The 24,301-nt window shown below is 39.0% G+C and overlaps 1 protein-coding gene across 2 annotated transcripts in view; it reads right to left on the bottom strand.

Moving 5' to 3' along the window:
• Nucleotides 1–24,301, bottom strand: part of KCNK2 (potassium two pore domain channel subfamily K member 2) — a 483,277-nt gene that overhangs the window by 16,045 nt on the left and 442,931 nt on the right. For both annotated transcript variants that reach the window (XM_081491320.1, XM_081491318.1), the window contains exon 6: nucleotides 22,560–22,699. In XM_081491320.1, coding sequence (XP_081347446.1) covers nucleotides 22,560–22,699 — 140 coding nt within the window. The remainder of the gene's footprint in view (nucleotides 1–22,559; nucleotides 22,700–24,301) is intronic.

The raw sequence follows: 24,301 nt of genomic DNA, 5'->3' as shown, positions 1-24,301 counted from the left end.
TTCGATCCCTGGGTTGGGATGATCCCCTGGAGAATGAAATGGCAACCCACTCCCAGTATTCTTGTCTGGAGAATCCATGGGCAGGGGAGCCTGGCGACTGGTGAGCTACAGTCCTTGGGGTTGCAAAAGAGTCAGACATGATTTAGCGACGAAACAGCAACAAACATAACTGACATAACATTATATTGGTCTCTTGTGTCTCCTGCATGGCAGGTGGATTCTTTACCCACTGAGCCATCGAGGAATCCCCACATAATAGTCATAGTTAAATGTTAGTGTTTAAGTTCACTGATAATTAAATCCCTTGAAATTAACCTACAATGAAAATTATTTAACCTAAAATGAAGTATTTTAGGTTTTAACTTAAAAATATGTGTGGTCAGACCCCACTTTTCAAAATACTTTCAGGGAGTTCACACAGACTGTTGTTCTGGACCAGTGTTTTGTAACTATGGTATCGGGCAGCAAATGAGAAAAGGTTTTCTCCTACAGTCCATTCCCTTCCCCTCCTCCAGAAATAGAAGTTGTGATTCACTTCGTTATTCTCTTTTTCACCTTTTTGTCCTTCTCTATCCCATAGTTTAGGAAGAGAGTGTAAATATTTTTTATATTCCAAGAACATGATTGATTCAGGAAGTGTCACCCAACCATGAGCTTAGGAGTTAGTCAAACCTCTTAAAACTGTATATGCACTTAGGATTTGTGCATTTTTCACTGTGAAAGGAGATCAGAGCTCTTAACAATCTCAAAGAGGATGTGACCCACTAAAGGTTATAAACTCCTGCTCTATTAAGTAAATTCAACACTGATGTTTATAAGCAGAATCTTCCTTACTAAAAGTGGAAGGCCATTCAAAGCAATATGTTTTCTAAGTTTCATGGTGTGTACTGTTTTATCTCCACTGCCTAACACAGGACAGGCACATCGTCAACACTTATAAATCTTTGCTGAATAAATGTCCCAGGAGCCAAATGAATTTTAGATGTCACAAGGAGGTGGGTAGATAACAGAGGAGAGGATGGTAGACAGGATTAGGGAGAATGCTATAAATTTCACATGAAGAGTGCCATGACACAAAGACCCACTGGAACGGGTTGGAAGAAAAGCTACTGACTTCATGGTGCTTCTTGGGTGAGACAGATAACCTCATGAATACATGCTGATACCTAATCACAAATCATGATTAAGTGAGTTAAGCCAAGATAAGAGGTGTGAAGAGTGCATACAAGGAGGAGGGATAATCCATATTAAAGGGGTCAGATGGGATGTCCACAGAGATGTGACATTTGATCTGAGATCTGAAGCGGCTCCGTAGTCAGCAAGGTGATAATGTGTGGAGAAGAACATTCAAGGCCAGGGCATAATGTATAAGAAGGGAAGGGACATGTGCAAAAAACGAGTTTGGTACAATCAGAGAACTGAAAGAAGACCTGTGTGGCATGATTGTCGTGAATCTACAAGATGAGCTTTGAAAGGCAGCTAAGGCCCAAATTACATGAATGCAGAAATCATGGTAATTAAAAGACCTTGAACTTGATTCTCATAGCAATGGGAGGCAACTGAACGACATGCAACAGAGAATAACATTGTTAGAGGTGGGTTTTAGTTTCTGTGCATGCACCACATACTGACAAAAAATTCTTGGTAATGCAGAAAAAAGAAATGCAATTCTAGTTTCATTTCTTTTTATTAAACTGCTACTAACATTTCTGTATGGGATGACCCTAGCGCCTTCACGTGGAACCTATTCCATGGAGGAATGCCAGGGGAAGAACCTGATCTCCCTGATGGGCTAGGGGGCAGGAGCTCGCTCATTCCCTTGCTGTCAGCATATTCTAATGCATTCGAATTTATGGGTTATTGGATATCAGCAATATGATTACTCTCATAAAACCAAAATTCTTAAATCATAGAGTTTTTGTAAAAGTAAGTAATAAGATGGGGCATGGTCATGAAAATCTTTGTCACCAACATACTGGCGGCACATGCTGCAAGGTATAATCTATGCATTTTTCTTTCTTAAAATTTGATGACCTCATTTGTGATGAGAAAGGTGTTCCACGGGATGCTACTTGGCAGATATTTTGAAACAAATAAACTATTTTGCCTGTCCCTTCAAAGGATATAAGATATGTAAGATGGTCACTGCTATTTTAAAAAAAAAAGTGTGTATACGATGATGGAAGAAAAAAAAATTAATGAGTGGTTGCACATACTGTCATTGTTATATCTGTCCCCTCAAACGGGGTGCTACTTATCAAATCACATATCTTAATACTTAGCAAACTTGGAAGAAGGATTTTACCACTTGTAGGAAAGACTCTCAAACAAAGGGTTTCCATGGATGTTAAAAATGGGCTAACCTTAAAAACAATGGTTTGGCATCAGAGAAGATGGGTATTTCCTAACTTAAAATAACTTTCACAACCAGTGAATAATATTTTAAAATGAGTTCAATGTTTAAAAGGCAGAATTTTAAATGTACTTCTTTCATTTGCACTATATGAGTTACCTTTTTCTGACACACCATCAAATCAAGAATCAAAATAAACTGCACTATGGACTAGAATTGGGGATGACTATAATGTGGAGTGCTAAATCCAGATCTGACAAAGTTAACAGGACATACAAATCATACTATTCTCATTATTAATAATTTTTTGTGAGAGCAAGAAAGAATTTGAATTACCAGTAAGCACAATTAAAACATTTTAAGCTACTTAATTTTCATCTTTTAAAATTTCTCCCTTTACATATCTTGTAAATATATATCTAAATATTGGTACAGGAATACAGTAGTACAGGTATGTAATTTACAAATAAATATGCATACTGTAGAGGTACATGCTCAAAACGTTTTTACTAATAACAATTCACAGTAAAAATTCTGGAGACCACTGAAGAAAGGAAACGGATAGGTGAGGAGGGAAGGAGATCTGGTTAGGATGCTAACTGTGATGGGTCAGGCCGACTAAAAGAGTAGTTTCAGAGTATGGACACAGAATGTCCAGGGAAGCATTTAAGTGTGTTTTGGTGACATTATCATTAGAACTTGTGATGCACCAACTATGGAGGTGAGGAAGACAAAGTATCAAGAATGACTTCAGGGTGGTCCAGTGGTTAAGACTGCCCCTTCCAATGCAGGGGATGTGGGTTCGATCCCCAGTTGGGAAGCTAAGATCCCACATGCCTCACGGCCAAAAAACCAAAACATAAAACAGAAATAATATTGTAACAAATTCAATAAAGACTTTAAAAATGGTCCACATCAAAAAAAAAAAAAAAGAATGACTGCAAAGATTTTGGCATGAGCAAATGAATACACGTTAAGTGATAATTTACTAAGGGCTGGAACCTGAGATGAGATAATGTTAAGTTAGAGATGGTAAAGTAGTGATTTATTATAAAGTATCTCTTGCACAGCAGCTCCTGCCAACTTCTCAGCAGAGTTTCCATCTCCAATGAGCACAGGAGCCCCCCCCCCCAAGCTCCCCCTCCAGCATCCCTGGCACCATAACCTTTGCTTTAGGTCAGCACCCACTGGCATGGCCTTATCCTGGACCTAATCTCTGACCATAAGTCCAGTCTCTCTAGCTCTTTTACTCTCTTACCACCAATATCTCATACGGTGACTGCGCTGAGCCTCATAGGCACTCGGTTCATTAGCATCTTATCCACTGGTCCCTCTTGACTCTTTCCTTTGCTATTCTAGCTACTCCCCCTAAAGCATCACCTCTATACCCTTCCAAGACCCCATAAATTCCCTCAAACACTGTTTGTATACCTACTTTGATAGTCACATATTGTATCATGGCTACTGGTTTACATCTACTACATTTTCTACTGGACACTCATCACTGAAGCCTGAGACTGTGTCTAACTGGGTCATTTTTTATTTCCAACATCAATCTCATTGCCTGAACACAGTGGCTGCCCCCATAGAACTTTAAAAAAAACTGAACTGTGCAGATAAAAATAACTTTTTCCTTTTAATTATTTACCGTAAATCTATTGCAATAGGTAAATGATACCTATCAATGCTCTCAAAAATTCAGTTCAGTCAGTAAACTAAAGGTAATTGTTTTAAATTTTAAAGCCATTAAGGCTATCATCAAAAAAAAAAAACCCACAAGCAACGAATGCTTGAGAGGGTGTGGAGAGAAAGGCACCCTCCTACAGTGCTGGTGAGAATATGAAGTGGTACAACCACTGTGCAGAACAGTATAAAAGCTCCTTAAAAAACTAAAAACAAAATACCATACAATCCAGCAATCCCATTCCTTGGAAAAACATGCTCTAAAAGGGTACATGCACCCCAGTGTTCACCGCAGCACTGTTTATAATAGCCAAGACATGCAAGCAACCTAAATGTCCATTGACAGACGGATGAATAAAGGTGTGGTACATATATGCAATGGAATATTACTCGGCCATTAAAAAGAGTGAAATAATGCTATTTGTAGCAACATGGATGGACCTAGAAATTGTCAAGCTGAGTGAAGTCAGTAAGACAGAGAGGGAGAATATCATATGACATCCCTTCTGTGCAGAATATAAAAAGAAATGATACAAACGAACTTAATTACAAAACAGAAACAGACTCAGATTTAGAGAACAGACTTATGGTTGTCAAGGGGGAAGAGATAGTTAGGGAGTTTGGGATTGACATGTACACACTATTATATTTTAAGTGGATAACCAACAAGGCCCTACTGTATAGCACAGGGAACTCTGCTCAATGTCATGTGCCAGGCTGGATGGGAGGGGAGTTTGGGGGAGAATGGATACTTGTATATGTATAGCTGAGTTCCTTCACTGTCCACCTGAAATTATCACAACACTGTGAATCAGCTATACTCCAATATAAAATAAAAAGCTAAAAAAAACATTTAAAGCATTAAATCCAGTCTGTATTCATGAAATTTAAGCACACTGGAAATCCAATTCCAAGCAATGCCAGCTATGCATTCTTTTTTTTTTTTCCTATGAAAGTTAAAAAAAGTTACTTAGGTTTCCAGGGATAAACCAGTGTCTGATCAGGTGCATTTCTAGAATCAGTGTCAGTGCAAGTTCTAGATGAGGAGCTGGAGGATTTAAGGGTGTGAAAAAGAAGGGAAGTGAGTAATAAAGAAGTGAGAGAAGAATGTCTTCATTTTATTGTTGTCTATTTTTATTTTCAGAAGTTAATGCATTTATATCTAAAGACATGCTCTATTAGTTTAAGAGTAGTTTTCTCATATTTAAAATTTACACAAAGGAATGTGAAGACAGTATTCAATATGGTCTAAGCAAACAGATCCAGGAAAAATCATATCTCCAACTTCTTTCTCAAAGGGGAATCTGATTCCAGAAAATTGCTCTTACAGAGTAAACTCTCCCCTGTATAACTGCATGGGTGTGGGTGGTCGACCTTTACAGAAATCCTCTGAAATATTTGATGATCCACATATAGCTGTTCACCTTGACACATTAGATGAGATGCAGAGGCAGCAATAGTAACCCTAACATTAAGCTCAAAGATATTCTCCAAGAACTGCTTCAAACAGGGAAAAGAGCAAGTAAGGTGAATTGACACGTGTATATCACTGCCTTTGCAACTTGCCTTTTACTCTTATCCTTTCTAACTCCTCGAAATGATATCAGTTAAGACAATAAAATTTCCAGAAGGAAAAAACACAATCTATATCATTAGCACAGAAGAAGCAGCTCTGTTTTAAAACAAGTTATTGCCTGAGACTCTTAGTCTATATTCTATAAGACAGGCTACAGTCTATATCTTCATCCTAGTCTACAGCTGTGCTGTCCACTTCAGTGGCCACTATCATTCTGGCTATTGGACACTTTAAAGATGGCCAGCCTGATTTGAGATGCACTGTAAATGTAAAATACATATCAGATAACAAAATTTTATTACAGAGACTGTAAGGTATCTCATTTATGTTTTCTATTTTCAACATTTACATATAACAATGATAGTAGTTGAATATATTAAGTTAAATAAAGTATTAAAATTAATTTCATGTTTCTTTTTACTTTTTTAATGTTGCTGCTGCTGCTAAGTCTCTTCAGTCGTGTCCAACTCTGTGTGACCCCATGGACTGTAGCCTACCAGGCTCCTCCGTCCATGGGATTTTCCAGGCAAGAGTACTGGAGTGGGGTGCCATTGCCTTCTCCAACTTTTTTAATGAAGCTATTAGAAAATTTAAAGTTAGACATGTGACCTGCATTTGTGTCTGCATTCTATTTCTATTGGGCAGCAGTGATCCATAGAATGCCCTTCCAATGCCATCTTTAAATTGGACTCAAAAAATCATGCTTTTATTCTTTTATGAATGTGCACAAAAACTTTCAGAAAACAAGTAAAAGTGGTCATGTAGTTTTGGAAAATAATACAAAATCAGCAATTTTCCCCCACTCTATTTCAACAAATAAAACTGGCAAATGGATAAATCTGCCAGATGGATAAATAAATAAAACTGCTCTCACAGTCCAGTGGTTAAGACTCCACGCTTTCACTGCAGGGGGTACGGGTTCAATACCTGGTCAAGGAACCAAGATCCTACACGCCACGTGGCCAAAAGAAAAAGAACTGGCAGAGAAGGTCTAAAAATGCAGTGTTCACTGCATACGGAACCAGTGTTCACAGCTGCTTTTCCCAAACCCAATACAGCAGTGGCAAGATAATCTTCCTGAAAGGCTGCTGACTGTGCCGGAGAGGCTCTGTCTTACAAGTATATCACCATATTCCAATTAACTTGGCCAAACTATGATGAGGCTGCCTAAGAAATAGGAGGGAAAGATAGAAAATTAAGGAAGGGGCAATGGAAATATTGAGGATGGGACAGCAAGACACAGCAGGTCTCTCACCCCAGAGTGCAGGAGCTTTCCCTGAGTGATGTGCATGCATCAGAAAGGCCATGAACCTCTGTCCCTGGCTGTGTCTACTGATGGTGGATTTAGAATTTAGGAGAAAAGAAGGTCGCAGAATGAAAGGATAAAACATAGGAAGCAACCACTGTGAAAAAAACCAAAGAACCATACGTTAATCTCCCTTCAATAGATGCTTCTAAACAATATCCCGAAAGGCAGCAGAATGGACACACACACTCCTTCACTGTGGCAGTCGGAGCATCCAAAGTATCTATTCCCACCATACAAACAGTACAGAAATCTACTGAGAAAAAGAATGAAATGGAACCTCTCCACTTCCGCGAATCTCCTCCAGGCTAACTTTCCCATATAGCACTTACGATATCACTTCATGCTTTAGAGAACACAATTTGACCTATTTTCGTTTGTATCCATTTAACAGAGAGCTGTGTTACAGTGGGTCTCTGTTATACTTCTGTCTGGTTATTTTAGAAAGCTTGCCTTACATCAAGTCCTAAAGGGGAAGGAACATTCAGGAATGTGAGAAGAGGCTGGCAGTTCAGTTCAGTTCAGTCGCTCAGTCGTGTCCGGCTCTTTGCGACCCCATGAATTGCAGCACGCCAGGCCTCTCTGTCCATCACCAACTCCCGGAGTCTACCCAAACCCATGTCCATCGAGTCAGTGATGCCATCCAACCATCTCATCCTCTGTCGCCCCCTTCTCCTCCCACCCCCAATCCTACCCAGCATTAGGGTCTTTTCCAATGAGTCAACCCTTCGCATGAGGTGGCCAAAGTATTGGAGTTTCAGCTTCAACATCAGACCTTCCAATGAACACCCAGGATTGATCTCTTTTAGGATGGATTGATTGGATCTCCTTGCAGTCCAAGGGACTCTCAAGAGTCTTCTCCAACACCACAGTTCAAAAGCATCAATTCTTCAGCGCTCAGCTTTCTTTATGGGCCAACTCTCATATCCATACATGACCACTGGAAAAACCATAGCCTTGACTAGACAGACGTTTTTGACAAAGTAATGTCTCTGCTTTTTAATATGCTGTCTAGGTTGGTCATAACTTTCCTTCCAAGGAGTAAGTGTCTTTCAATTTCATGGCTGCAATCACCATCTGCAGTGATTTTGGAGCCCAAAAAAATAAAGTCTGACACTGTTTCCACTGTTTCCCCATCTATTTGCCATGAAGTGATGGGCCCGGATGCCATGATCTTAGTTTTCTGAATGTTGAGCTTTAAGCCAACCTTTTCACTCTCCACTTTCATCAAGAGGCTCCTTAGTTCTTCTTCACTTTCTGCCATAAGGGTGGTGTCATCTGCATATCTGAGGTTATTGATATTTCTCCTGGAAATCTTGATTCCAGCTTGTGCTTCCTCCAGCCCAGCGTTTCTCATGATGTACTCTGCATATAAGTAAAATAAGCAGGGTGAGAATATACAGCCTTGACGTACTCCTTTTCCTATTTGGAACCAGTCTGTTGTTTCATGTCCAGTTCTAACTGTTGCTTCCTGACCTGCATACAGGTTTCTCAAGAGGCAGGTCAGGTGGTCTGGTATTCCCATCTCTTTCAGAATTTTCCACAGTTTATTGTGATCCACACAGTTAAAGGCTTTGGCATAGTCAATAAAGCAGAAATCGATGTTTTTCTGGAACTCTCTTGCTTTTTCAATGATCCATCAGATGTTGGCAATTTGATCTCTGGTTCCTCTGCCTTTTCTAAAACCAGCCTGAACATCTGGAATTTCACGGTTCACGTATTATTGAATCCTGGCTTGGAGAATTTTGAGCATTGCTTTGCTAGTGTGTGAGATGAGTGCAACTGTGCGGTAGTTTGAGCATTCTTTGGCATTGCCTTTCTTTGGAATTGGAATGAAAATTGACCTTTTCCAGTCCTGTGGCCACTCATGAGTTTTCCAAATTTGCTGACATATTGAGTGCAGCACTTTCACAGCTTCATCTTTTAGGATTTGAAATAGCTCAACTGGAATTCCATCACCTCCATGAGCTTTGTTCGTAGTGATGCTTCCTAAGGCCCACCTGACTTCACATTCCAGGATGTCCGGGTCTAGGTGAGTGTGAGGGATCACACCTTCATGATTATCTGGGTCGTGAAGATCTTTTTTGTACAGTTCTTCTGTGTATTCTTGCCACCTCTTCTTAATATCTTCTGCTTCTGTTAGGTCCATACCATTTCTGTCCAATTTTCCCCAATTCACTCAACTAGATTTAGTAATTCCACTTCTGGACACCATTGAACACAAAGCTTATTCTTTATATTTCTATTAGAGCTCCTATCCTGTAGCACATATTTTTTGTTATTGTTTAGTCGCTAAGTCATGTCTGATTCTTGTAACTCCATGGTGGGGTGCCCCCCACCCCTCCCCCCTTCACCAGGGCAGCACAGAGCACCGTGCGGAGCTTCCTGTGCTCTGCAGCAGAGTCTCATTAAGCAGGGTATATATACCAATGCTACTCTCTCAATTCGTACCCCCGCTTCCACGCTGTGTCTACCAGTCTGTTCTCTACATTGCATCAACTTGTCTGCAGCCGGTTTGGTCCCTCTGTGTGTATGTGTGTGTGTGTGTGTGTGTGCATGTTCAGTGGCTCAGTCGTGTCTGATTCTTTGTGGCCCCACAGACTGTAGCCTGCCAGGCTCCTCTGCCCATGAAATTTTCTAGGCAAGAATACTGGTCTGGGGTGTCATTTCCTACTCCAGGGGATCTACTTGACCCAGGGATCGAACCCCTGTCTCTTGTGCCTCCTGCATTTGCACGTGGATTCTTTACCACTAGCGCCACCCGAGAAGCCCCAGTTTGGTTCCTGCACTCAGGATAAGGAATACCCAATTCGAATGAACGGATCTAGAGTGATAAGCAGACCCCAGGAATATGTTACAGAGCCAGGGATTGAAGAGTGAGATGCCAAGGGGGAACCCTTTGCGAAGATGACCAATGAACTCTAGCAGCAATATTGTCTAATTGCCTAAGTGTAAAGTGTTCCCTTTTCTACTCTGTAATTTCCTTAAACTATCCCCAAGCCTTCCACAAAACTATATAAATTGTTTCAGCCTCATACTGGCTGCTTTCTGGGAAACAGAGTGAGGAGTCTAAAACCATGAATGCAGTTAAGTAGTCCCAGAGAGAACTTCAGCAGTTATGACATGGCTGGGTGAGAGAAGAGGGAAATTCTGAGCTGCGGTTTGGATTGACAAGCGACCGGGATGGATCTGTCAATGTGAGAGGACAACAGATTAGTCTGTCTTCGAGTTGAGATGAGATAATCAGTCTATAGTCTACACATAATGAAAACAGAATTTGGCCAAGTTTTAGCCAAGTACTAAATAAAGAAAGGATACCAGAAATATCTAGCCATATATGATTTTGCATAATGCATAGGTCATAATTTAATGATAGATTATAACATGAAAATTATTTATAGAAACTGGTTTGGAAATACAGTTGAAATGTTAGAATATTAGGTTCAGCCATATGAAATTGTGATTCTTAAGGTCAAAAACAGTTGAATGTCAACAATTCAACCTAATAAATTTCAAAAATAATATATAAGGAGACCTTGCTCTTTCATATCTATGATTACTCTGGTATGATGCACTGGTTTTTTGAAACTTAAATTTCAGTTCAAATTTCTTTATTTCAGAGAGCTTACATATACAACAGATTTAATATCACTGGCTCAATTTTGAATGAGTACATAATCCTGAATGAGTGGGAGAGACTGCTTTTTTTTATAGAACAGGAATATTTGGTCTCCGGACAATTTAAATCCCACCTATACTTTCTTTAAAAAGCAGGTTGCTCTATTTCACTTCAGCTCTTATCTTGATGCTTCCATTTTAGTAAAACCATTAGCGAATTTTAAGTAAGATAAATACAGATAATATATCTTAAATAATATAAATGCAGATAATAAACATAATCCTATCAGAGATTTGGAAGCTAATACAAAATTCACCAAATATGAGTATGGCTCATAAAACTTAAATCTTCTAAATTATTATTGCTACTTTAACTCTATTAGAGCAACTGTATTTTACTGTTTTACTGGATTAGTCAGGACAGGCAAGGTTATAACCTAGAACAAACAGCTCCTTAATATTAGTGGCTTAATGCAACAAAGGCTAATGCCTCACTATTGCTGAATACCCACGACATGTCGGCATCAGGCTCTGCTCACTATGGTTACTCAGGGACCCAGGCTGACACAGCACCGTGATCTTTATGGTCACCGAGCCAAAGGCACATAAGCCCTTGAGGGACTCACAGGTGCAATTAAATCGTCTTCCCACTCTGCCCACAACTGTTGCCAGAACTATTCCCATAGCTCACCAACCACAAGGGCAAGAGAAAGTGCAATCCTACCATATGTCTGGATGGACAGACAAACGAAACTATTTGTATAATAAATAACATATAAAATTTGTCTAATAGATGAATAGCATTGATGACTAACAATTTTACTGGAGGAAGAACAGGGGTTCATCCTTGTTCAAAAGTGGGAGATTTTCTGTGTATCCACAAAGGCACAAATATCATTAATGAGAAGCCATTCTTTTGGTTCAAATCAAGATTGAGGTAATAAGACTGCCTTATTAAAATTAGGATGCCATCCACTAAACACTAAACAAATCACCATATTTTGTTGCTAAAGATGAACAAAAATCCTTGATTAAACTTCAAAGAGCTCTACCTACTCTTAGCTCTGACTGACCACAAACTAATATTCTTTCAGAAAGCCATCCATGGAGGAAATAAAAGTGAATTATTTGTGTTGCTCCATCTCTGAAAACACACTCGCTTGTGTTTTCAGCAAACATAGGCCTGATTTTCTTTTTTTTTGTAAGATGTGATTGATTTTAGCCCTGAATACAGGAGAGTACAATACTTTACTTTGATGAAGGAAGTCCAAAAACAATTTTGAAAGCCAGGTTCATGGCGGTCACTTTCCTCACAAATTCTCAGAACAGATGACATTATCAAAACAGTCAAAAGAGAGAGATAACATTACATCGTGTTGCATTAAGTTCCATAATGTGCTCTCTAGCTAAAAAAAAAAAAAAAAAAACGAAATTACTTATAAAGTGCTTTGAGGCAAAAACTATTATCTTAAGTTATTTTCCTACTGTGTACAAATGAAAAGAAAAAAATTGCTCTGCATTTTCATTACCAGATGATGTTCTGTGAAATAACTGAAGCAAAAAGAAATTACAATTTATAAACAGTGAGGGTTCAATCTAAAATCTAAAACAGAAAAAAAAAGGAATCTTCCTTCATGCTTTTATTTTTTAATATAACAACTGAGCTACTCACTCTCAGTTTAATAAAAGGAAAAATATGAGTGGGTTCTACCTCAGTCCACACATCAGGACACCAGAAAATCTATAGCTCTGAATCAAGCAAAGAATTAAGATAGCAGTAATCTAGGTAGATTTAAGGAACATTTAATGCAAAAACTAGTTTTCAAGTCCGGAGAACATTCAACATATTTGAAATCTTTGAACTCACCTTTCTCTTAGGCTATTTTGGACTCTGATAATGATCAAATTCTAGCAATATACATAACCTTAATTGTTCCTTGGGGCTTCCCAGGTGGCCATAGTCGTGAAGAACCCATCTGCCAATGCAGGAGACATAAGAGACACTGGTTGGATCCCTGGGTTGGGAAGATCCCCTGGAGGAGGGCATGGCAACCCATTCTAGTATTCTTGCTGGGAGAATCCCATGAACAGAGGAGCCTGGAGAACTACTGTCTATAGGGTCACAAAGAGTCAGACAACTGAAGTGACTTAGCACAGCACACAGTTCTTTTCTTTTGTGTTTTTATCATTTCAACCAGATAAGATGTTTAGACATATAAGCGCTCACAGCATTTTATACTCTATAGAGAACAATACATGATGGCATATAGATGATGATCTTAGAACGTTACAGGTCATTTGATTTGGGACAATAATTTGATACTAATTCCTTCAGAAAACCCACGAGGAAAAGAATAAGCATTCAGTAAGAATTTAGCCACATCCTACACTCTACCCACTGAATCTTTACAGCAGCCCCAGAAAGGGAGTTAAATAGCATTTTCGCAGAAAATGGTGACTAAGAGATTAGGTATTTTGGTGAAGTTTGCAGAGCTAGTAAATAGTTAAGATAGAATTAAATCTCAGTTTTAAGGGTTCCAAAGCCCACACACATTTTAGAAAGGATGCAAATCATTTCCAATTATTTAAAAGAACGTCAAAGCTTTAGATTTCACTGATCATAACACAACCAGTGACCAAACTGATGTAATAAATTCACAAAGCTCTTCTCTGTAGCTGCACTGTAACAAATGGGTTAGAGTTGGGTACTCATTTCTAATGTGTCAATATTACCTACATGTAAAATGATAAGAAAAAAAAAACAATATATAACCAACTTTTTTGAGCACTTGGGAGGCAGTATAGAAAAAAAAAGTTAGTTTAGCCAAAAGGCTAGGCCATGCAGTCAAGCCATCTGGGTTGATTACGGATTCTATCATGTGCTGGCTGTATAACCTTTAAGTCATTTCATCTCCCTGTGCTTCAGTTTCCTTTTTAGTGATTCTTATTTGACAACTGAGAAGGAAATGGCAACCCACTCCAGTACTCTTGCCTGGAAAATCCTACGGACAGAGGAGCCTGGTAGGCTGCAGTCCACGGGTTCGCTAAGGGTCAGACACGACTGAGCGACTTCACTTTCACTTTTCACTTTCATGCAATGGAGAAGGAAATGGCAACCCACTCCAGTGTTCTTGCCTTGAGAATCCCAGGGACGGGGGAGCCTGGTGGGCTGCCGTCTGTGGGGTCACACAGAGTCGGACACGACTGAAGTGACTTAGCAGCAGCATTTGACAACTGAACACTTTCATCGCATTTAAGATTAAAAAAAGAAATAAAGCATATTCTAGAAGGAAAGTATTTCCATTTTCACCACTTCAAACCCTATTTTGTTTTTAACATATATTTTGCCTTCTAAGACCTTCCTAACATTAGACTCAGAAAGGTTCACAGTATGCACCACAATACTGAGATGAAAGAGAGATACAACTTGGGGACTGGGTTCTCCAAAAGTGACTATCCATAAAGATCATTTAGAAATTAGACATACCCTGGTGTCTGAGAGCTACTATTATCTCAAAGCATAATTTAAGTCTTATAATGTTATCTGTTCTTTTCTTGTCCTTTCCAGTTGCCTGTTTACTACATAGGTGATGATTTGCTGAGCTGAGGGTAGGAATGAAAAAGAGAAGGAACTTTCTCCATGGCACAGTGAGGTACAGTGAAATATAAACCAGCAGACGAAGCTCAAAGTCTGCTTTGATCTTTTCCCCAAAGCATGTTCTGTGCTGTGCTTAGTTGCTCAGTTGTGTCTGACTCTTTGTGACCCCATGGACTGTAGCCCGCCAGGTTCCTCTGTCCATGGGATTCTCCAGGCAAGAATACCGGAGTGGGTTGCCATGCCCTCCTCTAGGGGATCTTTCTAACCCAGGAATCAAACCCAGGTTTCCCGCATTGCAGGCGGGTTCTTTATCATCTGAGACCAGGGAAGCCCTCCCCAAAGCATAGTGAGGGACATCTCCCTCCCCATGGGGCAGAAGACAAGGGCCCTTTAGATATGCCTCATTTTTAATAATTGTGATACCATCTCTATTTTATTCTAGTCTAACTCTTTAGACGAAGAAGAGTTATCTGCATTAAAATATAAACCTGAGATGTCTTATGATCAGCATATGTTGTGCCCACAGTCCAACTCGAGTCATTCATAATGCCTTTAGTGTCTCAACAGAAAAAAACAAAAATATATCACCCCTCCTCCAAATATATTAGAAGTCAAAGCAACAACTATAAAGTCTGATGTGTTGTTTGAGGATTAAAGGAAGGAAGGAAAGGAGGGAAGGAGGAAGAGTAAAGAAAAAAGTAAAAGTAGGCTATTTTGAAAATTAATCAAAGACTAAGGGCCTTCATTTTCAAAATTCCCTCTTCCACCTCTAGAAGAAGAAAAGTAAAGGCAAATTTATCATTGTGTGCTTGGTCACTCAGTAATATCCGACTCTTTGTGGCCCCATGGACTGCAGCCCACCAGGCTCCTCTGTCCATGGGGATTCTTCAGAAAAGAATACTGGAGTGGGTTGCCATGCCTTCCTCCAGGGGATCTTCCCAACCCAGGGACTGAACCCAGGTCTCCAACATTGCAGGTGGATTCTTTACCGTCTGAGCCACCAGGGAAGCCCAAGAATATTGGAGTGGGTAGCCTTTCCCTTCTCCAGGGAATCTTTCCAACCCAGGAATCGAACCAGGGTCTCCTGCATTGCAGGTGGATTCTTTACCAACTAAGCTACCAAGGGAGCTAATTTATCATTATAAAGATAAATAAGGAAGTGCACCACCTATGGTATCTTTCCAATAAAGAGATAAGGCTCAAACTCCCACAGACGGAAAATTACTCCCAGAACCTAACATACTCTACATCATATTATACTTAGTAAATCTTTTCTTACATGAATGAATAAATGAGTGATTTAGCAGTAAATTAGACGTTAAATAAATTCCCTAACTGGTTTCCACGAGACCAGTTTTCCTCTTTCTGCCTCTTTGATACTGTCACTCCACAGTTCATCCCCCACCCCACCACACTGTCCATATTTGCCACATATGCATGCCTACCAGTACCCAGTATCAATGCTGTTACACTGCTCCATCAACAGTTTTTTATTACTTGTGCTCCAATGCTCCCATTTTCGTAAACTATTCTGTGAATATTACCCTTTGGAATTGTGCTTGATGTGCCTAAAAAACATACATAGGATATATCCAATGTACTGTACAGTCCAGAGTTTTTTGTTGTTGTTTAGTTGCTAAGTCATGTCCTATTAATACTTAGCAACCCCATGAACTGTAGACTGCCAGGCTCCTCTGTCCATGGGATTATCCCAGCAAGAATACTGGAGTGAGTTGCCATTTCCTCCTCCAAGAATCCAGGGGTAAATATTTAAATTTTCTGCTACAGGAGTGGCAGGCTTAGAGCACAACCTCACAGAAAACTCTCGCTAATTTATTTTTTAGGTTACTGTGTCAATCTTCCCTTGGGTTCCTTTCTTTACCCATTGTCTTTAGCCAGTCTGATCCATCATTTGAACCATCCTCTCTTCAAAACCTCAATGCCTCTGCCCTTCCATGAATCAATTTATTTAACTATATTATTTGCTACCCCATTCTTTTGGTCTCTCCATCCACCCTCTTAACTATTTTATTCCAGGTTCCATTTTTAGCTCTATGGTTGACTACTTTCCAAGTCTTCATTAGGTGAATTCATCTATAATCAGAAATTCCATCGTCATGCATGTTGTGATGAATGCCCTCTCCCCCACCCCAACCTGGCCAACTCTCTGCAACTCCTGTCCTTCCTATTTCCCAGGCTTGCATATCCAATTCTCTACACTTGATGAGCTACCTGGATGTCCAAACGCAGTCCTCAATCACAATACATCCAAAATGACATTCTCATTCCTCTCGTCTACTCAGAATATCTCACTCTCCTGTGTTTTGTAATTCCATCCAAAGCTAGAATCATGAATGTCATTCCCCACTTTCTCTTTATTGCCCACGGCTAAAGGGTAACCTATCTCTTCTATCCTCCAAATAATTTTGAAATCCTTACTTTCATCTCTATCCGGCTGCCACCAGAGACTCTTCATTCTGCACTACCTGGATTCCTTCAATAATCTCAATAATCTCACAACCGATTTATCAGCATCAGGCTTTGTTTATAATCCATCTGCCTTCCTGTTGACAAGATATTTCATTCCACTTATTTAAAATTCTTCAATGGCTCCCTAAGGTTTTCAGAATAAAGTCTAACTTATTTCAAAAGGCATATGAAACCTTTCATATTAAAAGCACTTCTCCCATAAGACCTAACGATAAAGTACTCTACTGTAAGCTTTCCAAGGCTCTGGCTGCAACTATTCTTTAGTTCTGCATCTCTAGACAAGATAAAGAGTTGTTAAATCCCAGCTCTTTCACTAGCAGGAGGCATTACCACCCTGAGTGAAGATCAGGGAAGACCAAATGCTCTCGCCAGGTCATTAGCAGAAGAAAACTATGTCCCTCCATATTCTCAGGTCCCTGCACAATGCTGGGGCCAAATACAAGTTCTAGGAACAGTCTTTCAAGGCTGCTTAGCATTAGAGCTTCCTAATCAAAGGGAGTTTTCTTAATATGATATAAGGCCAACTTACTAAAGTGAATGTTACTTGCACAAACACCTTCAGAGGTTAAAGAAATGATATTGGTTAAAAAGGGCTTCCCTGGTGGCTCAGACGGTAAAGAAACTGCCTACAGTGTGGAAGACCTGTGTTGCATCCCTGAGTTGGGAAGATCCCCTGGAGGAGGGCATGGCAACCCACTCCAGTATTCTTGCCTGGAGAATCCCCATGGACAGAGGAGCAGGCTGCAGTTCATGGGGTGGCAAAAAGTCAGATGTGACTGAGCGGCTAAGCACATCACAGTACACTGGTTAAAAAAAAAAAAAGCAACTCTTGGGTATACATTCAGTGTGGCTAGCTACAGTGCCCTTGAGAGTCCTTTAGACTGCAAGGAGATCAAACCAATCGATTCTAAAGGAAAGCAACCCTAAATATTTATTGGAAGGACTTTTGATGACGTTGAAGTTCCAGTACTTTGGCCACCTGATGCAAAAAGCCAACTTATTGCCCTGATGCTGGGAAAGACTGAGGGCAGGAAGAGAAGGGGATGACAGAAGATGAGATGGTTGGATGGCATCATCGACTCAATGGACATGAGTTTGAGCAAACTCCAGGAGATAGTGAAGGACAGGGAAGCCTGGTGTGCTGCAGTCCATGGGGTAGCAAAGAGTCAGACACAACTTAGCCATTAACCAGCAACAACAGAGTGCCACTTCCGGCCCTACAGAGAACACCAGCAGCTGATCTAGGGCTGAAGTGGTGTGTGTCACACATACGGACAAGACCATCCCGACAAGCTGTGGTACATGTACATCAGTACAAGAGCAATATAGAAATTACAGGTCTTTCAAACTCAAGCAAAGTCAGCAGTGGCAAACTGAACTACATCTATACATAAGGATGCACCATCCTCTGCCTACTTAGGAATTTACCTTCTGAATTTTGTGGTCACACCTTATTTTTATTTTACCTGTCTCAGATATCAGTATTATTGTGCTGCTTAGAATATATAAATAATCTTTATTTTCTAAATGGAAACATTATTTCCTCAGAAGAGGGCACATGGCTTCGCAGAAAAAAGATAATTAGTCGTATCAATTCTCAGCATTGAATATTGTTACTCTCCATTAGAGTTTAAGAAATAATGGAACAGATAAATCCTTTTACAGAAACGCATATGACTCCATGGAAAAATTATTCAGGTCATTATTCTTTTCCTTGAGGAATGCAGATCAACTATAATTATACGTGACACTTCTGAAACTACAAAGTGTTGCTCCAACTAACTCTATTTTTAATTGGAATATAATTGTCTTACAATGTTGTGTTAGTTTCTGCTGTACAACAGTGTGAATCAGCTGTATGTATACGTATGTCCCCTTCCTCTTTAGCTTCCCTCCCACCCCCCAGCCCATCCCTCTAGGCGATCACAGAGCACTAAGCTGAGCTCCCTGGGCTATACTGCAGCTTCCCACTAGCTATCTGTTTTACACATGATAGTGTATATGTTTCAGTGCTACTCTCTCAATTTGAACCCTTTCCTTTCAAACATTTCAGATTAGCTGTATCAATGTTTTATTTCAGCACATTCATCAAAAACTTTTTCCTCACTCCTAAATATATTTTCATTAAAGTTAATCTTCATTGGAAACAGAATAGACTTTAAGATTAAAAAAAGAAATAAGGTCACATATGATTAGAGCTCTATGTTTGCACTTACCTGATATGATTTAAGGAAATTTGTTTTTGAAAAACTAATGTAAGACTGGAGCTTACTATTAGCCAGAATCTTTCGTGGGAGGGAAAGCTTGTGTTTTTGTATCACCACTTGAAAACTTGCTAATATATGTTATTTTGATTTTTTTATGTTCTGTACCAATGACATTTTTAATAGCAAGAATTCCAAGTTATCAAAAATTATTTAGCATTCTTATGGAATTGAAAACTAGAAACATTCTTGTTGCTTCGGAACATTTAGGCAGTTTTTAAAAGTTGGAGTGTTTGGAATGGTTTAAGTACAAAAGGTAATGAATACATGGTAAGCAGTCACCCAATATGGTTTGTGTGTGTAAAGATGACTCCTAGGATGTATTTAGTTGGTTTTTATTTAATTATTTAACTTTAGTGAGTTATTTCAAGATTAAACTTATTCAATAATCTTTTTCCACTGCTGTAGAAATGTTTAGTCATATTTCCTTTATAAAAATTTTGGCCCTAACAATCTATACATTCAGAATTATAAATTGTCTTTCTCTTTCTTTTTTCACAATTATAAATCATCTCTCCCTTTCTCTCTTTACATTCTCTGTTGAATTTGTGACCCACTTTTGTCATTTCCCTAAACTGCATTACAAATTAGAAGACACACATCTGCTCAAAGTGACAGTTCCATTGCAACTGGCTCAACTGTCTGGAGCAGCTGCAGCTCCAGAGGGTTTCGTAAACTTGCTCATGGCCTTTACTCACATGAGCTTTCTCCAGATGCGGTCACCAGAAAGGGCATGTCTCTCCAAAGACGGGGGACAAGCCAAAAGACTTACGGTAAAAAAAGAAAAGAGCTTTCCACTTTTCAGTGTTGGAAACACACAATGATACATCTCACACTTCTGGCTGAGAATCAAGAAGATCATTCAAAAGGAGGCAAACAAACTTGTTTCTCATATTAAATAAGCCAGTTAATGTAGCAATTTAAATTTCTTTGAAACGATTGTGTTACAGCCTGAATCTGGTCCTCCAGCAAGTCCTTTGTTGAAGCCCTAATCCCCACTGTCACTGTATTTGGGGACAGAGCCTTTAAGGGGGTAATTAAGATTCAGTGGGGCTTTCCAGGTGGCACTAGTGGTAAACAACCTATCTGCCAATGCAGGAGACATAAGAGACACAGGTTCAATCCCTGGGTCGGGAAGATCCCCTGGAGAAGGGCATGGCAACCCACTCCAGTATTCTTGCCTGGAGAATCCCATGGACAGAGGAGCCTGGCAGGCTGCAGTCCATGGGGTCACAGAGAGTCAGACACAATTGAAGCAACTTAGCACACCTACACACACATGCAAGGTTCAATGAGGTCATAAGGGTGCAGCCCTAATTCAACAGTACTTGTATCCCTGTAAGAAGAGGAAGGTGACCTAGAACCTTCTCTCTCTGCAGGCACATGTGCAGAGGCAAGGCCCTATGAATACACAGCAAGAAGGCACCACCTGCAAGCCAAGGAGAGAGATCTCACCAGAAACCAGCACCTTAATCCAGGACTTCCATCTTCCTGAATTGTGAGGAAACAGATTCCTACTGTGTAAGTCACTCCTGTTATGGCAGCCCAAGGAGAGTAATATAGATGATTATCTCACTGCTCTGGAAAAAACATGCTAGTGCTTTGTGCTAGCTAATCCTATCACAAAAAGCACTGTTTTTTTTTTTTTTTAACAATACGAGCTTTTAAACTTTAATCAAATATATTTTGCCAGCGGCATAAAGATAAAATTTCCCCCGTTCTATATGTGCCTTGGTGGCTTTCAAACTTTTGGAGTGTGATCCATAATAATCTTAGTATGTGTGTGTGTGTGTGTGTATGTGTGTCTATAAGTGTATATATATACACACATATGTGTGTGTGTGTGTATAATATATACTACATTTATTGTATATATGTATGTGGAAATACATATTTCCACAAAACAATACTTTTTAAACTATCTAACAGAGATATTCTCTGTTCGACTCTGTTTTACTTAGAAAAAAATGCTTGTGTGTGTGTTTTAAAAATGTATTTTAATGCCAGCTTATGCTAGAAGTTTGAAAGTTCCTTTTTTAGCTATGTTATCTAGCATATTTCCTAGTTACAATTTCTTTTGTCCTCCTCAGCATCTCAAGATCCTTAAAAGTACACTGAAGTTAAAATAACCATAATTATCTCCCTCTCAACCTTATTCTATCCCTCCCTCTCTCCCTCTCTCTCTCTCTCTCTCTCTCTCTCACACACACACACACACAGACACACACACACAATAAGACTGAGGCAAATCAGTTGAGGTCCTATTCAAAGTATTTTTCACATGAGTTAAACTAGAATGTCAAGCATATTGTCCTCCTGATTTGTTTATAATCAAGTTTTTGGTTTTGTGGTGTAACTAAGATACAGATTAATACACACAGACTGAATATATGAATTACCAACTGAGAAATACAGTATCCATGATGGGAAATGTTGGATAACTTACACTCCTTCTAATTACCATAGGCACCTTGGGTATTAATAAGAAATTATAGGACATGAGTTTGGGTAAACTCCGGGAGTTGGTAATGGACAGGGAGGCCTGGCGTGCTGAGGTTCATGAGGTCGCAAAGAGTTGGACATGACTGAGCGACTGAACTGAACTGAACTGATATGACTTGATGTGTTCAAAGAAAATATTTGTTTGTAGAGAGAAATTAATTTTATAATTTATCATCTTAGTCTATTTCTTTTGGGTGTATGTTTAAAGAATCACAATTGCTGTATCAATCAAAGATTTTGACACTGATGTTTCTTGGTCTATGAACACCAGATAATGAAGTAGAGGGATAATTAAAGGAAGACTGGATAGTATATTTGCCAGTCTTATGAATTTGTTGTACTTTAAAAAAAATTAGTAAAGTTGGCTAAGACCCAGAAGCAAAAAATACAGAAATCATAATAAAACACTACTCTGTCACACTCAAACTAATAGTACTTATGGACCTTTCAAAAAAATTAAAATGTAATTCCTAAACTATAAAAATCTTCAGAGTTAAGATTGAAATTTCAAACTTTCCAAAATCTCATGAGTCAAAAATTCTAATGGTCATTTCTGAATAGTTGCACCAAAAAGATAAAAGGATATCATTTTGAACAGCTGAAATCCATACATGGGGTAATGGGTTCTAATGCAAATAGCTTTGGGGAATACATGTGTGTGTGTACATGTGCATGTGTACACACTTATACAGACCTAAGAGAAAAGGAAACAATACAGTGAAAATTCAATATTATATATTACCTTCACTTTTTCATGCTACTGATATCTTGACACAAATATTTCCTACTGTCTCTTTATGGAATAAAATTTACTCTATGTCATTGAGGAAATCAAGAAAAAAAAAGAAAAGAAATAATGAATAAAATGTTTTTAATTGCACCTTTTTTTCATTACAAATTACTCTCAGCACCAAGATATCATCTGACATGGAGAGGTATTTAGTAAGTTTTGGTTAAGTCAATAAATTGCACCTCATATGATTGATAGCCTCCTGTAGCAAATGCATACCAAACATAAACATTAAAAATTTTAAGTAATGTTGAAATATTTTTAAATATTTAAATGAATTAGTAAATATTTAATATTTAAAAAAACTGTTAAAAAACATTAAAAGTAATCTTTTTTGAATTAATTAAATCATATTTTTACACACATTTTTATTTCTCACCTCTTCCTTTGTCTTTTTTGATATCACTCGGAGCCAGTCTCCAATCATACTCAGGACAGCGGCGAAGTAAGCAAGCCCTACAAGGATCCAAAACCACACGACAGGCTTATAGAAGTCTAGGTACTCAATATCCGACCCACCTGTGAGACAAAACAAAGCAGAACAGAATAACTTCATATTATAAAAGTGAACAACATAGATCCCTGCTGAAATATTAACTGCAGTTTGGCCTTCAAAACACAGAAATCTTGTCAGTTGATCCATGTTGTTCACTTCATATGGAATTCCTTATTTTCACACATGTAATCCTTATCTATTTTTCAAGAACCATTCAAATTAATTCATTTTTAGTTGAAGTATAGTTGACGCTGAAGCCAAAACTCCAATACTTTGGCCACCTGATGCGAAGAACTGACTCATTGGAAAAGACCCTGACGCTGGGAAAGCTTGAAGGCAGGAGGAGAAGGGGACGACAGAGGGTGAGATGGCTCGATGGCATCACGGACTCCATGGACATGAGTTTGAGCAAGCTCCAGGAGCTGGTGATGGACAGGGAGGCCTGGCGTGCTTCAGTCCATGGGGTCGAAAAGAGTTAGACACGACTGAGTGACTGAACTGACAGCTGATTTACAATATTATATTGGTTTCAGATATAATAAGTTCTTAATAAACCTTTCATTACTTCTTCAGGTAATAACAATTTTTCCTTGTCCCATGTTTCTTTTTGTTTATTATAATGAATCTCAACTAGTCTAGCACTTAATTATTCCATTTTATTAGTTTCTCTTTCCACCTCTCTTGCAATAGGGAACAGAATTGACACTTTTTTTAGCATGCATTTAGCTTAGTATTTTTATCCTATTTCCCCTCAATTCATGCTAACCAATCAATATATGCAAACTAATCAATTCAAAGACAACCTGGACAGAAATTAGTTCTTATTTTAAAATCATCAATACAATGGATTGATAAAAAATGCCAGTGACAATATTTTGGCGGCTCTGATTTGAATAAATAGCAATTTTCAGATGATACTGCAATTCATTATTATCTGAATTTTCAAGGGAATTCCCATGTTTGTCATAAATTTAAATCCCTCACTCTCAAGAAAAAAAATTGGCAACGGAGTTCTTTGGTTTTAATCTTCGTTACTTTTCCATTTGTTTGGTGTAATGATTGCACCTATGAGACTCTGAATACATTTCAATGCATCCTAACTTTAGCATATATTAATAGGGCACTTATTAAGTTTCAAACACCAAAACAGTTATATTTTTCACAGGAGAGGGAAGCAGTCTCTCTCTTGAGAAATTAATAATTTAGCCTGAGAAAGTCTCACATAGACAACTGATCACAGTGTGACATATCAAAGGATGGCAAAAAAGAATTAAAAAGTACTATGACAGGACACAGAAGCAATGATTTTTACTTCTGGAAGGCGAAGATGAGAAGACAGAGGTGAGTCAAACAATGAGGATCAAAACAGAAGAAAAAAACTTACTGTGAAAACATTTGATATAGCCAAAGGACTAGGATTTCCCCTGTGGTCCAGGGGTTAAGAATCCACATTCCAGTGCAGAGGACATAGGTTCAATACCCGGTTGGGGACCTGAGATCCCACAGGCCGTGGGGTCACTAAGCCCACATGCCTCAACAGAGAAGCGAGCCTGGTGCTGCTACTGAGCCCTCATGCTCCAGAGCTTGTGCTGGGGCAACAAGAGACGCCCACGCGCCGCAGCTTG

The sequence above is a fragment of the Giraffa tippelskirchi genome, chromosome 5 (genome assembly GCF_054371585.1).
Source record: "Giraffa tippelskirchi isolate mGirTip1 chromosome 5, T2T-mGirTip1v1.2.pri, whole genome shotgun sequence".
Taxonomy (NCBI): domain Eukaryota; kingdom Metazoa; phylum Chordata; class Mammalia; order Artiodactyla; family Giraffidae; genus Giraffa; species Giraffa tippelskirchi.
This window is presented reverse-complemented; position numbering and strand designations above follow the sequence as displayed.